Raw genomic sequence first — 15618 nt, forward strand, 5'->3', positions numbered from 1 at the left:
CAACACCTAGAAACAAGTGTGACTTTATTGCATGTGGGAGCTTGCTGTGCATAAATTGGCAGCCGCGTTTTCTACATCGTATAGTACCTACTATAAAACTGTAAAACACTTTGTGATGCACTGAGGTCAGGAAAGGTGCTAAGGTGACAGAAATTTCATTTATGTGAGATCTGGGGCGTCATTCTCCGACCCCCCGCCGGGTCGGAGAATGGCCGTAGGCCGCCGTGAATCCCGCCCCCGCTCCCGCCGAAGTCTCCGGTACCGGAGATTGGGTGGGGGCGGGAATCGGGCCGCGCCGGTTGGCGGGACCTCCCGCTGGATTCTCTGGCCCGGATGGGCCGAAGTCCCGCCCAGAAATTGCCTGTCCCGCCGGCGTAAATCAAAGCTGGTATTTACCGGCGGGACCAGGCGGCGTGGGCGGGCTCCGGGGTCCTGGGGGGGGCACGGGGCGATCTGACCCCGGGGGGTGCCCCCACGGTGGCCTGGCCCGCGATCGGGGCCCACCGATCCGCGGGCGGGCCTGTGCCGTGGGGGCACTCTTTCCTTTCCGCCTCCGCTACGGCCTCCACCATGGCGGAGGCGGAAGAGACTCTCCCCACTACGCATGCGCGGGAAACTGACAGCGGCCGCTGACGCTCCCGCGCATGCGCCGCGTTTCCGCGCCAGCTGGCGGGGCAACAAACGCCATTTCCGCCAGCTGGCGGGGTGGAAATCCCTCCGGCGTCGGCCTAGCCCCTCAATGTTGGGGCTAGGCCGCCAAAGATGCGGAGCATTCCGCACCTTTGGGCCGAAGCGATGCCCGTCTGATTGGCGCCGTGTTTGGCGCCAGTCGGCGGACATCGCGCCGTTGGGGGAGAATTTTGCCCTTGGTGTGTAAAATGGCTGCTCATTCATCAACACCCCATTTGTAACCATGGTTTGGATCCCAGAAATTCCAATCAGCCTCGTGGCGCATCTAGAAAGTTGACTTGCATGGAAAGCACTTTGCGTCAGCAAAGGCAGATGCGGTCATGTGATGCATTCAACCTTTCAACTTCAAGCTGCTGCCTCCTGCTGGGAGGGAGAGCACTTAACCCCGTCAGTGCTGACAGTTGTATTTTTGGGGAATGGATTTGGTTGGTGTAGGGGGCCCCTGCTGAATCCAGAGATCACAGCTGGCCATAAAGGCTTTTCCTGATGCAACAGAACCTCCTTAGAAAGGGTGGCACCTAGAAAATACTGGCAAACATGAACTGGCTGAGGGCTCGCTTTCTAAACACCCATGGACTTGGCATTGTCAATATGGATGAATATATCAGAGTGTTACCATGCAGGTGCAGCAAGCAATTAGGGAGGCAAATGTCATATTGTGAGTGGATTAGATTAGTGGGGGCGGCACAGTAGCACAGTGGTCAGCACTGTTGCTCACAGCTCCAGGGCCCCAGGTTTGATTCCCAGCTTGGATCACTACCTGTGCGGAAAAGATAGCACGTTCTCCCCGTGTCTGCGTGGGTTTCCTCCGGGTTCTCCGGTTTTCTCTCACAACTCACGAAAGACGTTAGGTGAATTGGACATTTTGAATTCTCCCTCAGTGTATCTGAACAGGCGCCGGAATGTGGCGACGAGGGGATTTTCACCGTAACTTCATTGCAGTGTTAATGTAAGCCGACTTGTGCCACTAATAAAGGTTATTATTATTACAAGAATACAGAAGTCTTTCTACAATTATACAGGGTTTTAGGTGTATATGGGGCTGTTTAGCACAAGGCTAAATCGCTGGCTTTGAAAGCAGACCAAGGCAGGCCAGCAGCACAGTTCAATTCCCGTAACAGCCTCCCCGAACAGGCGCCAGAATGTGGCGACTAGGGGCTCTTCACAGTAACTTCATTTGAAGCCTACTTGTGACAATAAGTGATTTTCATTTCATTTTCATTTCATTCATTTTTTGGTGAGACCACATCTGGAGTACTGTGTGCAAGTTTGGTGTCCATGTTATTTGGAATGGAGGTGGTACAGGGAGGGTTCCCTGGATTGCCTGCTGGGCTGAAGGGAATGTCCTGTGATGAGAGGCTGTGTAAATTGGGTTTATATTCTCTGAGGTTTAGTAGGACAAGAGGGGACCTCATTCAAACCTACAAAATTCTGAAGCAGTTTGAGAGGTTTCAATACCCATTGGTTGGGGAGTCTAAAACACGGGGTGGGGGCAGTCTCAGGAGAAGGATTTGGGATGAGGAGCAATTTCTTCACTCAAAGTGTTGTGAATTGTTGGGATTCTCTACTCCCAGATGGTTATGGATGATCCATCGTTGAATATATTTAGGACTGGGGCAGACAGATTTTTAGTCTCTCAGGAAATTCAGGGATATGGGGAATGGTGGAAAAATGGAATTGACTCCCAAGTCAACCACGATCATGTTGAATAGCAGAGCAGGATGGGCCGAGTGGCCCATTCCTGCTCTTATTTCTTGTGTTCATCGCCAAAGGTCCTACCCTCCATATTCCCGCCATTGGCCATCAGTCCCTCCATATTCCCACCATTGGCCATCAGTTCCCTGCCCTCTCAGCCAATTGGAAAAGGAAGAAACTTTTCATTCTCTGACTGGGTGATTGCAAGTTTTCAGTCAAACAGACCTTTATCCTGTCTCCAATGTTTTTATAACTAGCAAATGTCTCCAAAGATTAAAAAAATGCACACAATTTATTTTAATATGACTTTCCTTCAGGGCTGCATCAGCGGTGTAGAGGAGATCAATCTTTAATTCTTGGAGAGTCCAGGTGGACTCCATCCAGTGAATGAACATGCAAAAATACAAAATAGTAGCAGGAGGAGGCCATTCGACCCCTCAAACCTGCTCTGCCATTTGATAAGGCCATGGCCGATCTGTTTGTGTTTTGAGTTCCACATTTCCATCTGCCCCCGGATCCTTCTAAACTCCAGAGAATATAAACCAGGGGCTGGTTTAGCACAGGGCTAAATCGCTGGCTTTGACAGCAGACCAAGGCAGGCCAGCAGCATGGTTCAATTCCTGTACCAGCCTCCCCGAACAGGCACCGGAATGTGGCGACTAGGGACTTTTCACAGTAACTTCATTTGAAGCCTACTTGTGACAATAAGCGATTTTCATTTCATTTTCATTTTCATTCCCCTCGCCCAACAAGAATCCATCTACCTCCACCTTAAAAATATCCGGTGACCCCGCCTCCACTGCGGTCTGAGGCAGAGTGTTCCAAAGTCACACAACCCTCGAGGAGAAAAGTATTCTCCTCATCTCTGCCCTAAAAGGGCCACCCCCTAATTTTAAAACTGGGACCCCTAATTCTGGGCTGAACCACAAGGGGAAACATCCTTTCCAATTCCACCTCGTCAAGACCATTGATGATTTTATACTTTTGAACTCCAATGGAAACAAGCCCAATCTGTCCACCCTTTCCTCATAAGACAACCCGTTCATTCCAGGTATCAATCTAGTAAATGATATGAGGCTGGGGATAATTGGTTACCACTCCCACGCACAATGTGACAGCCTCTCTGTCAGGGCTGTTGTCACCTCGACTGAATGGTACCATGTTCATCGAAGCATGACCCTGTAGAGGACAGACAGAAAAATGATTTGCGCAGTTCCTTTGTGTCAGCAGATCATAGCGTTGGGAGAAAGGGCACTTTACGAGTAAAGTTAAATGAGCCGTGCTTTCTCTTTCCTCCTCTGCAGATTTGCGCCGGATGACAGCTGGATTCATGGGAATGGCGGTCGCCATCATCCTCTTTGGCTGGATAATCGGGATCCTGGGCTGCTGTTGGGATCGAGGCCTCATGCAGTATGTGGCGGGCTTGCTCTTCCTGATGGGAGGTAAGGTTTTTTTCCACCCGGCTTTTCCCAGTCAGGAATCCAAGCCATGGTTACAGATCAAATACTGTGGATGCTGGGGATCTGAAACGACAGCAGAGAATTCTGGGAACGCTCTGCCGCTCAGGGCGCGTGTGGGGTGACCGAATAGAATCTGTAAAATGCTGAAAGGTTTAAATAGAGAATAGAACGTTGTACACAGAGAGAATGGGTGGGATTTTCCAGCCCTGTCCCTCTCCCTGGCCCCCACCAACCCTGCAACTCAGAGGTAGCACACCATTGCCTGCTGATGGGATCTTCTAGTCGCGTCAATGACTACACCATTTTGCGTGACTCACCCATCCCACCACCAGGGAACACGCCATTGGGGGAGGGGGAGGGGTGGGGTCATATTCAGTGGGGAAGAACGTAACTAGAGGCCATCTTTTGTGAGGGCAACGAAGAATCCAGCACGAGTTTGAAGAATCGAAAAGAAATAACTTTATTTACAATTACATATATACAACAGCAGCAGTACTCCACCACTGCTCTCTCCTCTCTAGCTGGTTCCACGCTGGCCAGCTCTATTTATGCAGCGACTGTGCTAATGATTTCTCCGCCCCTTATTGGGGAATCGAACCTGGGACCCTGGAGCTGTGAAGCCACAGTGCTAGCCACTTGTGCTACCGTGCTGCCCATCACTAAGGATAGGCAATAGTCCCCAGCCAGTAGTATTCAGGCAGGTTATAACACTGTCAATATAAGACGATCACCGAGAAATCCAATGGGAAAGCTGGAGAAACCTCTTCACCCAGAGAAATTGGCTAGCTGGAAGAAGACAAAGGGTGGTGGTTGATGGGAAATGTTCAGACTGGAGTCCAGTTACTAGTGGTGTACCACCAGGATCTGTTTTGGGGCCGCTGCTCTTTGTCATTTTTATAAATGACCTGGAGGAGGGCATCGAAGGATGGGTGAGTAAATTTGCAGATGATACTAAAGTCGGTGGAGTTGTGGACAGTGCGGAAGGATGTTGCAGGTTACAGAGGGACGTAGATAAGCTGCAGAGCTGGGCTGAGATGTGGCAAATGGAGTTTAATACAGAAAAGTTTGAGGTGATTCATTTTGGAAGGAATAACAGGAAGACAGAGTACTGGGCTAATGGTAAGATTCTTGGCAGTGTGGATGAGCAGAGAGATCTCGGTGTCCATGTACATAGATCCCTGAAAGTTGCCACGCAGGTTGAGAGCGATGACCAGCTAAGCGCACGTTTCGGTGGCTCCAGCTTAGACGGACCTTCGGGCTCTTTTAAGAGCCCCAACGGGGATTTTTTTTTCGACGAAACCCGGTGTGGGGTGAGGCAACAGGGCGTCCCCCCCAGTGGGAAAGTAAAAGATCGGCGGCGGCGGCCAGATCTCGGAGAATCCTCGAGGGCAGCGGCAGAAGAAAGAAAGGAGCAAGATGGCGTCGGAGGGAGCCCAGGCGACATGGGGACCGGACCAGGATGGATTTTTAAGACGGCGTGTGGAGCTGCTAAAAAAGGAGGTGCTGGCCCCGATGCTACAGGCAATCGAGGGGCTTAAAGAGACACAAAAGGCCCAGGAGATAGAGCTCCGTGTGGTGGAGCAGAAGGTAACGGACAACGAGGACGAGATCCTGGGCCTAGCGGTCAAAATGCAGACGCACGAGGCGCTCCATAAGACGTGCATCGAAAGGATTGAAGTCCTGGAAAATCGATCAAGGAGAAAGAACCTCCGGATCCTGGGTCTCCCCGAGGGAGTGGAAGGAGCTGACGGCGGGGCTTACGCGAGCACGATGCTACGCTCGCTAATGGGAGCTGAGGCCCCTGTGGTGTTGGGTGTTCTGACACACAGATGAGCCAACACAGTTGCATATGGTACAACGCTTCTTTATTTAAACTTACTATTTACAGTTTGGTCTTTGCACTCTGCACGTGGGGGGTTCCCTGCTTGTGGTGTTTTAACAGCTCTTTCTTGTTCCCTTCTCCCCAGACCTACTGACCACCAGGTGTCGTGCTCGTGCTTTTTATATGGTTGGTGTTCTTGTCTGTGATTGGTTGTGGTGTTGTGTACTCTGATTTGCCTGTTAGTGTGTCCATCATGATGTGTGTGTTTGAATATCATGACATCCCCCCTTTTTACAAAGATATGTGCCTACGTGGTAATAAATATGATCGTGTCGTGAGTGCATCTAGGAGTGTGTGTGTGTCGTGTGCAGCATGTGCATATGACGGAACTATGTACATGGGGCGATGTCGGGTGCGTCACATGAGCCAAGTTGTACCATAACATAACATAAATGCGAACGAGAGAAGAAGAAAAAAAAAACTTGAACAGTTGTCCAGTCAGACGACCTCTGGAACGATAAACAACAACAGGTTATCATGTAAAATTGTGCAACTTGTTAAACATATGAACGGTATTATAAGTCCAGTCTAATGGGCTTGCGACGAGTTCGGGTTGACCGCCGCAAGGGTGGATCAAGAACCACCGGCTGCTGTGCAGGCCTGGCCATGGGCGGCGACGGAAAGGGCGTGATGTGCGTCAGCTCCACAAAGTCATCCTCGGAAGCCTGTTGAGGATCTGGCGTGTGCGTGCTGTGTGGCTGTGAGCGTGGAAGTCGGCGAAGGGCGCGCCGATTGCGGCGACGCACGGAACCATCCGGCATGCGAACCAGGAACGAGCGGGGAGCCACTTGTCGGAGGACTTCGGCCGGTGCTGACCAGCCACCATACGGTTGATGGACGCGTACTTTGTCTCCGGAGGACAGGGGGGGCAGGTCCGTCGCTCGTGTGTCGTACCGACTTTTCTGGCGATCACGCTGCAGTTGCATGTTCCGAAGAACCGCCTCATGGTCTGTCGTTGGTGCCAGGATGGACGGTACCGTCGTCCTGAGGGAGCGACCCATTAGTAGCTGCGCTGGCGAGAGACCCGTGGATAACGGGGCCGATCGATAGGCCAGCAAGGCAAGGTTAAAGTCCGATCCGGCAGCAGCCGCCTTGCACAGGAGCCGCTTGGCGATGTGGACACCCTTTTCAGCCTTCCCGTTCGATTGTGGATGCAGAGGGCTGGACGTCACATGAGTGAAACCATATGCTGCGGCAAAGGACGACCATTCACGGCTGGCAAAACAAGGTCCATTGTCTGACATGACAGTCCTTGGAATGCCATAGCGAGCAAATGTTTCCTTGCAGGCCCCAATGACTGCGGACGACGTCAGATCATGGAGAGGCATGACTTCCGGGTAGTTTGAGAAGTAGTCTATAATAACAATGTAATCTCTGCCGAGCGCGTGAAATAGGTCAACACCCACCTTCGCCCAGGGGGACGTCACCATCTCGTGTGGTAGAAGTGTTTCCGGAGGTTGCGCCGGCTGAAACCTCTGACAGGTTGTGCAGTTGAGCACCATGTTGGCTATGTCTTCATTAATACCGGCCAATATACCGCCTCCCGGGCCCTTCGTCTGCATTTTTCGACGCCCAAGTGGCCTTCGTGTAGTTGATGAAGAATCATCTGGCGCACGCTGTGCGGAATAACGATCCTGTGTGATTTCATAAGGACCCCGTCTATGTTGGTGAGATCATCTCGCACATTATAAAACTGGGGGCACTGCCCTTTTAGCCACCTTTCCGTCATGTGGCGCATCACTCGCTGCAGAAGGGGGTCAGTCGCCGTCTCTGCGCGTATGTGGGCCAGACTAGGATCATCAGCTGGCAGATTTGCTGCTGTCAGAGTTACGTGTGCCTCAATTTGACGCACGAACCCCTCCGCATCTGGTGGTGTGCTCACTGCTCGGGAAAGAGTGTCCGCCACGATGAGTTCCTTCCCCGGAGTGTAGATCAGTTCAAAATCGTACCTCCTGAGTTCAAGTAAGATGCGCTGGAGGCGAGGAGTCATGTCGTTCAGGTCTTTGTTAATGATGTTGACCAGGGGGCGGTGGTCAGTTTCGACCGTAAATCGTGGCAGGCCATACACATAGTCGTGGAACTTGTCCAGTCCAGTTAACAAGCCCAGGCATTCTTTTTCGATTTGCGCGTAGCGCTGTTCGGTAGGGGTCATGGCTCGTGAGGCATACGCAACCGGGGCCCATGATGACGTGCTGTCTTTTTGCAGGAGTACCGCTCCAATACCAGATTGGCTGGCGTCTGTTGAGATCTTTGTAGGGCGAGTCGTGTCAAAGAAGGCCAGCACTGGTGCCGTGACCAGTTTGTGCTTGAGCTCCTCCCATTCCCGCTGATGCGATTGGTGCCAGTTGAATTCTGTCGATTTTTTTACGAGATGGCGCATATTTGTTGTATGAGAAGCCAGGTTGGGAATGAACTTCCCAAGGAAGTTGACCATGCCCAGGAATCTTAAGACAGCCTTCTTGTCAGCCGGTCGTGGCATGGCTGTGATGGCGCTAACCTTGTCTGCATCGGGACGGACCCCTGACCTTGAGATGTGGTCCCCGAGGAATTTCAGCTCCGTCTGGCCGAAGGTACACTTCGCACGGTTGAGACGCAGGCCATTTTGTCGTATGCGGGTAAAGACACGTCGTAGACGATGCATGTGTTCCTGCGGAGTGGTGGACCAAATGATGATATCGTCCACATATACACGTACCCCTTCGATGCCTTCCATCATCTGCTCCATAATGCGGTGGAATACTTCAGATGCCGAAATGATGCTGAATGGCATCCGGTTGTAGCAGAATCTGCCAAAAGGGGTGTTGAATGTGCATAGTCTTCGGCTGGCCGGGTCCAGTTGGATCTGCCAGAATCCTTTGGACGCATCCAATTTAGTGAATATTTTGGCTCGCGCCATCTCGCTGGTGAGGTCTTGTCGTTTCGGGATGGGATAGTGTTCCCGCATGATATTGTTATTCAGATCTTTTGGATCTATACATATACGGAGCTCGCCAGAGGGCTTCTTTACACAGACCATGGAGCTGACCCATGGCGTGGGCTCCGTGACCCTGGATAGGACCCCTTGGTCCTGAAGAATCTGCAGTTGTGCCTTGAGGCGGTCTTTGAGTGGCGCAGGAACCCTGCGAGGTGCGTGAACGACAGGGATGGCGTCCGGTCTGAGTCGAATCTTGTACGTGTATGGCAATGTCCCCATGCCTTCAAAAACCTCCTGGTTGTGAGCAAGGAGGGAATGGAGATTTGCGTGGAACTCAGCATCCGGGAAGTCGGATGTCTCATCTGGAGAGAGAGACATAATGCGCTGTACCAGGTGAAGGACCTTACACGCCTGTGCGCCCAGTAACGAGTCCTTTGATGAGCCGACAACTTCGAAGGGGAGTGTGGCCGTGTACCTCTTGTGAGTCACCTGTAGCTGGCAAGATCCTATGGACGGGATGACGTTCCCGTTATAGTCAACCATCTTGAGCCGGGATGGCGTGATGGGTGGTTTGACCTTCATGGCCTGGACTGCAGAGTAAGCAATCAGGTTGGCGGATGCGCCGGTGTCCAGACGGAAGGCGACGCGAGATCGGTTGACCGTCAGGGTGGCACACCACTCATCGGCTGGATTGATGGCATTGACCTTGTTGACATCAATGACGGAAACTCGGAAGGCATCCTGGTCATCTGCATCACTTAACTGGAAGTCTTGATGCGTGGGCTGGACGGTCCTGACTCGTCTGCGAGGTTGTCGAGGATGCGCCGGATCCATGGGTTGAGCCGAACGACAGTGGGCTGCGTAGTGGCCCATCGTGCCACATCTGTGGCACTGTCGGTTTTTTGCAGGACATTGCCCTTTTAAATGTAGAGCTCCACAATTGCCGCACGTCATGACGTCACGGCGTTCGTTGCGCCACTGCGCATGCGCAGTGCGATCTTGCGGTGGGCGCGCCTGCGCAGTGCGTCCCTCGTTGTGGCCGTTATTTTTGGCGCGCACCTGCGCGGGAGACCGCGAAAAGCGCGGGAAGCGGCCGCTGTCGTCCGGGCCGTGGGTCGGGAAGTAATCGACGGCCTGGATGCGTTCGACGTCGTGGGCGGCCTGGCTTGCCGATTCGACGGCTGGGGACCCCCTCCGTGCCAACTCGGACGCCTGAAATCGGGCAAAACGGCAGGTAGCATTTTCGTGGAGGACACAGGCTTCCACAGCAGACGCTAAGGTGAGGCTTTTCATTTTAAGAAGCTGCTGGCGTAGGCCACTAGAGGCAACGCCAAAAACAATCTGGTCCCTGATCATGGACTCTGTGGTGGTGCCGTAACCGCAGGACTGCGCTAGAATCCGGAGGTGCGTCAAAAAGGGTTGAAAAAGCTCCTCCTTACCTTGCAGGCGTTGCTGAAAGAGGTATCTTTCAAAACTTTCATTTACTTCAACTTGAAAGTGCTGGTCCAGTTTGAGGATGACCGTGTCATATTTGGCTTGGCTTTCGCCTTCTTCGAACACCAGTGAGTTGAAGACGTCGGTTGCGTGCGGACCTGCGTAGAAGAGGAGCATTGCAATCTTCGAGTCATCCGAGACATTCTGTTTTTCGGTGGCACGGATGTACAGGTCAAATCGCTGCCTGTAGAGCTTCCAGTTGGTACCTAGGTTCCCCGTGACTTGCATCGGCTGCGGTTTGCCGGTGTGGTCCATGTCCAGAATGGCAGGTTAGTAGGCAGGTATCGATCCACTCCTGTACCATGTGGTGTTGGGTGTTCTGACACACAGATGAGCCAACACAGTTGCATATGGTACAACGCTTCTTTATTTAAACTTACTATTTACAGTTTGGTCTTTGCACTCTGCACGTGGGGGGTTCCCTGCTTGTGGTGTTTTAACAGCTCTTTCTTGTTCCCTTCTCCCCAGACCTACTGACCACCAGGTGTCGTGCTCGTGCTTTTTATATGGTTGGTGTTCTTGTCTGTGATTGGTTGTGGTGTTATGTACTCTGATTTGCCTGTTAGTGTGTCCATCATGATGTGTGTGTTTGAATATCATGACAGCCCCCTCGGGCCCCTTGGAAGTGGAAGGGGCCCACCGGGTCCCTGCGAGGAGACCAAAGGCTGGAGAACCACCTAGGGCGATGATCGTGCGATTTCACCGCTTCAATGACAGAGAGGTGGTTCTGGGATGGGCCAAGAAGGTACGAAGTAGCAGATGGGAGAATGCGGTGATACGAGTGTATCAGGATTGGAGTACGGAGGTGGCGAGAAGGAGGGCGAGTTTCAATCGAGCCAAGGAGGTGCTGCATAAGAAGAAAGTGAAGTTCGGGATGTTGCAGCCGGCGCGATTGTGGGTCACGCACCAGGATAGACATTACTATTTTGATAAGTCGGAAGAAGCATGGACCTTCATTCAAAAAGAGAAACTGGACCAGAACTGAGGGATTGATGTTGGAGGGGAAACGATAATGCTGATGTATAGAGGTGTAAATTGGGGAGGGGGGGACACTGAGAAATGTGGGCGCCGGTGGGGGGAAGAAGAGACACAGGCGGGGGATGGGGAATGGGAACGGGGCGGTAGGGGGAGCTGCGGGGTTCTTTTTCTTTTCCCGCGCCAGAGAGATGATATGGCGGGACAACTGGGTTGCTGCTGCGGAGATCGAAAGGGAGCTGGTAAGAGAAAAGGTGGTCGAGGCGGGAATGCGCCGCCTGGGGGACGGGTGGGTGCGCGGAACCGGGACGTGGGACTGGCCCAGAGAGGGTGATGGCTAGTCGACAGGGGAGGGGGGCGGGCAGCCCCCCAGTCCGGCTGATCACGTGGAACGTGAGAGGCCTAAATGGGCCGATTAAGAGGGCCCGAGTGTTCGCGCACTTAAAGGGACTGAAGGCAGACGTGGCCATGCTTCAAGAGACGCAGCTGAAGGTGGCGGACCAGGTTAGGTTAAGGAAAGGATGGGTGGGACAGGTGTTCCACTCAGGGCTGGATGCAAAGAATAGAGGGGTGGCCATATTGGTGGGGAAACGGGTGTCGTTCGAGGCTAGGAACATTGTAGCGGACAGCGGGGGCAGATATGTGATGGTGAGTGGCAGACTGCAGGGAATGGAGGTCGTGCTGGTCAACGTATATGCCCCGAACTGGGATGATGCGGGAGTTATGAAGCGGATGCTGGGACGCATCCCGGACCTGGAGGTAGGAAACCTGGTAATGGGGGGGGGGGTACTTCAACACCGTGCTAGACCCAGGGTTAGATCTAGATCCAGGACGGGAAGAAGGCCGGCAGCGACCAAGGTGCTTAGGGGGTTTATGGACCAAATTGGGGGAGTGGATCCGTGGAGATTTGCTAGGCCGCTGGCCAAAGAGTTCTCCTTTTTCTCCCATGTCCATAAGATATACTCCCGGATGGATTTCTTCGTTTTGGGAAGGTCACTGATTTCCAGGGTGGAAGGAACTGAGTACTCGGCCATAGCTGTTTCAGACCATGCCCCACATTGGGTGGATCTGGAACTAGGAGAGGAGAGGGAGCAGCGCCCACTCTGGCAACTGGATGTGGGATTATTGGTGGATGAGGGAGTCTGCGGAAGAGTGCGGGGATGTATCGAAAGGTACCTGGAGGCCAACGAGGATGGGAAGGTCCGAGTGGGGGTAGTATGGTAAGCACTGAAGGCGGTGGTCAGGGGAGAGTTGATCTCCATCAGGGCTCACAAGGGGAAAACAGAGGCCAAAGAAAGGGAAAGATTACTGGGGGAGATTTTGAGCGTGGATAAAAAATATGCGGAGGCCCCGGACGAAGGATTAAACAGGGAGAGGCGACGACTCCAGGCGGAGTTCGACCTGCTGACCACAGGGAGGGCAGAGGCACAGTGGAGGAAGGCACAGGGGATGAGATATGAATATGGGGAAAAGGCGAGTCGCCTGTTGGCCCACCAGCTTCGAAAGAGGACAGCGGCGAGGGAAATAGGGGGAGTTAGGGATGAAACGGGAACCACGGTGCGGAGAGCAGGGAAGGTAAATGAGGTGTTCAAGACCTTTTATGAGAGGTTATATAGGTCCCAACCCCTGGAGGGAAAAGAGGGGATGCAGCAGTTTCTGGACCAACTAAGGTTCCCGCGGGTGGAGGAGCAGGAGGTGGCAGGCCTGGGGGCGCCAATTGGGGTGGACGAGGTGACCAAAGGGCTGGGGAACATGCAGGCAGGGAAGGCCCCGGGACCTGACGGGTTCCCGGTGGAATTTTATAGGAAATATGTGGACTTGTTGGCCCCGCTGCTGGTAAGAACCTTTAACGAGGCCAGAGAAGGGGGACCCTACCCCCGACAATGTCGGAGGCGACGATATCACTAATCCTGAAGCGTGATAAAGACCCGCTGCAATGCGGGTCTTATAGGCCTATCTCACTCCTAAATGTGGACGCCAAGTTGCTGGCAAAAGTGCTGACAATGAGGATAGAGGATTGTGACCCGGGGGTGGTGCACGAAGATCAGACAGGGTTCGTAAAGGGGAGACAATTGAATGTCAACGTGCGACGGCTATTGGGGGTGATAATGATGCCCCCAGCAGAGGGGGTGGCAGAGATAGTGGCGGCAATGGATGCAGAGAAGGCATTTGATAGGGTAGAGTGGGAGTATCTATGGGAGGTGCTGAGGAGGTTCGGGGAGGGGTTTGTCGGCTGGGTTAAACTCCTCTATGGGGCCCCAATGGCAAGTGTAGTCACAAATCGGCAAAGGTCGGAGTATTTTCGACTACATAGGGGAACAAGACAGGGATGCCCGCTGTCCCCATTACTGTTCGCGCTGGCAATTGAACCACTGGCCATAGCGCTGAGAGACTCCAGGAAACGGAGAGGGGTGGTTAGAGGGGGAGAGGAACACCTAGTGTCACTCTACGCAGATGACCTACTGCTATATGTGGCGGATCCAGTGGGGGGGATGATAGAGGTTATGCAGATATTGAGGGAGTTTGGAGATTTCTCGGGATATAGGCTTAACATGGGAAAGAGTGAGCTTTTCGTAATACACCCTGGGGACCTGAGTAGAGGGATAGATGGCCTACCGCTAAGGAGTGTGGAAAGAAACTTCCGATACCTGGGGATTCAGATAGCCAGGAGCTGGGGAACCTTACACAGACTCAATCTGACTCGGCTGGTGGAGCAAATGGAAGAGGATTTCAAAAGGTGGGATATGCAGCCGCTGTCACTGGCGGGCAGAGTGCAGGCGATTAAGATAATGGTCCTCCCGAGGTTCCTATTTGTGTTTCAATGTCTCACTATATTGATCACTAAGGCCTTTTTCAAAAAAATAGATAGGAGCATCATGAGCTTCGTGTGGGCAGGGAAGGCCCCGAGGGTAAGGAGGGGGTTCCTGCAACGTAGCAGGGACAGAGGGGGACTGGCGTTGCCGAATTTGGGCGACTATCACTGGGCCGCCAACGTGGCGATGATCCGTAAGTGGATGATAGAGGGAGAGGGGGCGGCGTGGAAAAGGCTGGAGATGGCGTCCTGTAAAGGAACGAGCTTAAAAGCGCTGGTGACGGCGCCACTACCGCTCTCCCCGAAAAGGTTTACCACAAACCCAGTGGTGGCGGCAACATTAAGTATCTGGGGGCAATGGAGGCGACAGAGGGGTGTGTTGGGAGCCTTGGTGTGGTCCCCGATCAGGAACAACCATAGGTTTGCCCCAGGGAGGTTGGACGGAGGGTTCCAGAGCTGGCACCGGGCAGGAATTAGGAGAGTGGGAGACTTATTTATAGATGGGACGTTTGCGAGCTTGGGAGCGCTAGAGGAAAAGTATGAGCTGCCCCCGGGGAATATCTTTAGGTATAAGCAGGTGAGGGCATTCACGAGACAACAGGTGAGGGAATTTCCGCTGCTCCCGATACAAGAGATCCAGGATAGAGTGCTTTCGGGGGTGTGGGTCGGGGAGGGCAAAGTGTCCGAAATATACCGGGAGATGAGAGAAGAGGGGGAGGAGCTGGTAGACAAACTGAAGGGAAAATGGGAAGAAGAGCTCGGGGAGGAGATTGAGGAGGGTTTGTGGGCTGATGCCCTAAGTAGGGTAAATTCCTCTTCCTCGTATGCCAGGCTTAGCCTGGTCCAATTTAAGGTGCTACATAAAGCACACATAACGGGAGCGAGGTTGAGCAGGTTCTTCGGAGTGGAGGACAAGTGCTTGAGGTGTGGGGGAAGCCCGGCGAACCACACACATATGTTTTGGTCATGTCCGGAGGGGTATTGGAGGGGAGTGGCGGGAGTGATCTCGAAGGTGAGCCGGGAGTGCAGGAGGCGAAAGAGGCTGATATTGTGGCCTTTGCGTCCCTAGTACCCCGGCGTAGGATTTTACTCATGTAAATATATATTTTTTTAAAAGGTTAGCTTTTATTGGTAGAGGGATTGAGTTTTGGAGCCATGAGGTCATGTTGCAGCTGTGCAAAACTCTGGTGCGGCCGCATTTGGAGTATTGCGTGCAATTCTGGTCGCCGCATTATAGGAAGGATGTGGAAGCATTGGAAAGGGTGCAGAGGAGATTTACCAGAATGTTGGTATGGTATGGAGGGAAGATCTTATGAGGGAAGGCTGAGGGACCTGAGGCTAGAGAGAAGAAGGTTAAGAGGTGATTTAATTGAGGGATACAAGATGATCAGAGGATTAGATAGGGTGGACAGTGAGAGCCTTTTTCCTCGGATGGTGATGTCTAGCACGAGGGGACATAGCTTTAAATTGAGGGTAGATAGATATAGGACAGATGTCAGTGGCAGGTTTTTTACTCAGAGAGTAGTAAGAGCGTGGAATGCCCTGCCTGCAACAGTAGTGGACTCGCCAACATTAAGGGCATTCAAATGGTCATTGGATACACATATGGACGATAAGGGAATAGTGTAGATGGGCTTTAGAGTGGTTTCACAGATCGGCGCAACATCGAGGGCCGAAGGGACTGTACAGCGCTGTA

The 15618-nt window shown here is 52.8% G+C and overlaps 1 protein-coding gene across 2 annotated transcripts in view; it reads left to right on the forward strand.

Moving 5' to 3' along the window:
- Positions 1-15618, forward strand: part of tmem178bb (transmembrane protein 178Bb) — a 742373-nt gene that overhangs the window by 670066 nt on the left and 56689 nt on the right. For both annotated transcript variants that reach the window (XM_072484242.1, XM_072484241.1), the window contains exon 3: positions 3690-3827. In XM_072484242.1, the coding sequence (XP_072340343.1) occupies positions 3690-3827 (138 nt within the window). The remainder of the gene's footprint in view (positions 1-3689; positions 3828-15618) is intronic.

This window comes from Scyliorhinus torazame, chromosome 19, assembly GCF_047496885.1.
Source record: "Scyliorhinus torazame isolate Kashiwa2021f chromosome 19, sScyTor2.1, whole genome shotgun sequence".
NCBI classification, from domain to species: Eukaryota; Metazoa; Chordata; class Chondrichthyes; order Carcharhiniformes; family Scyliorhinidae; genus Scyliorhinus; species Scyliorhinus torazame.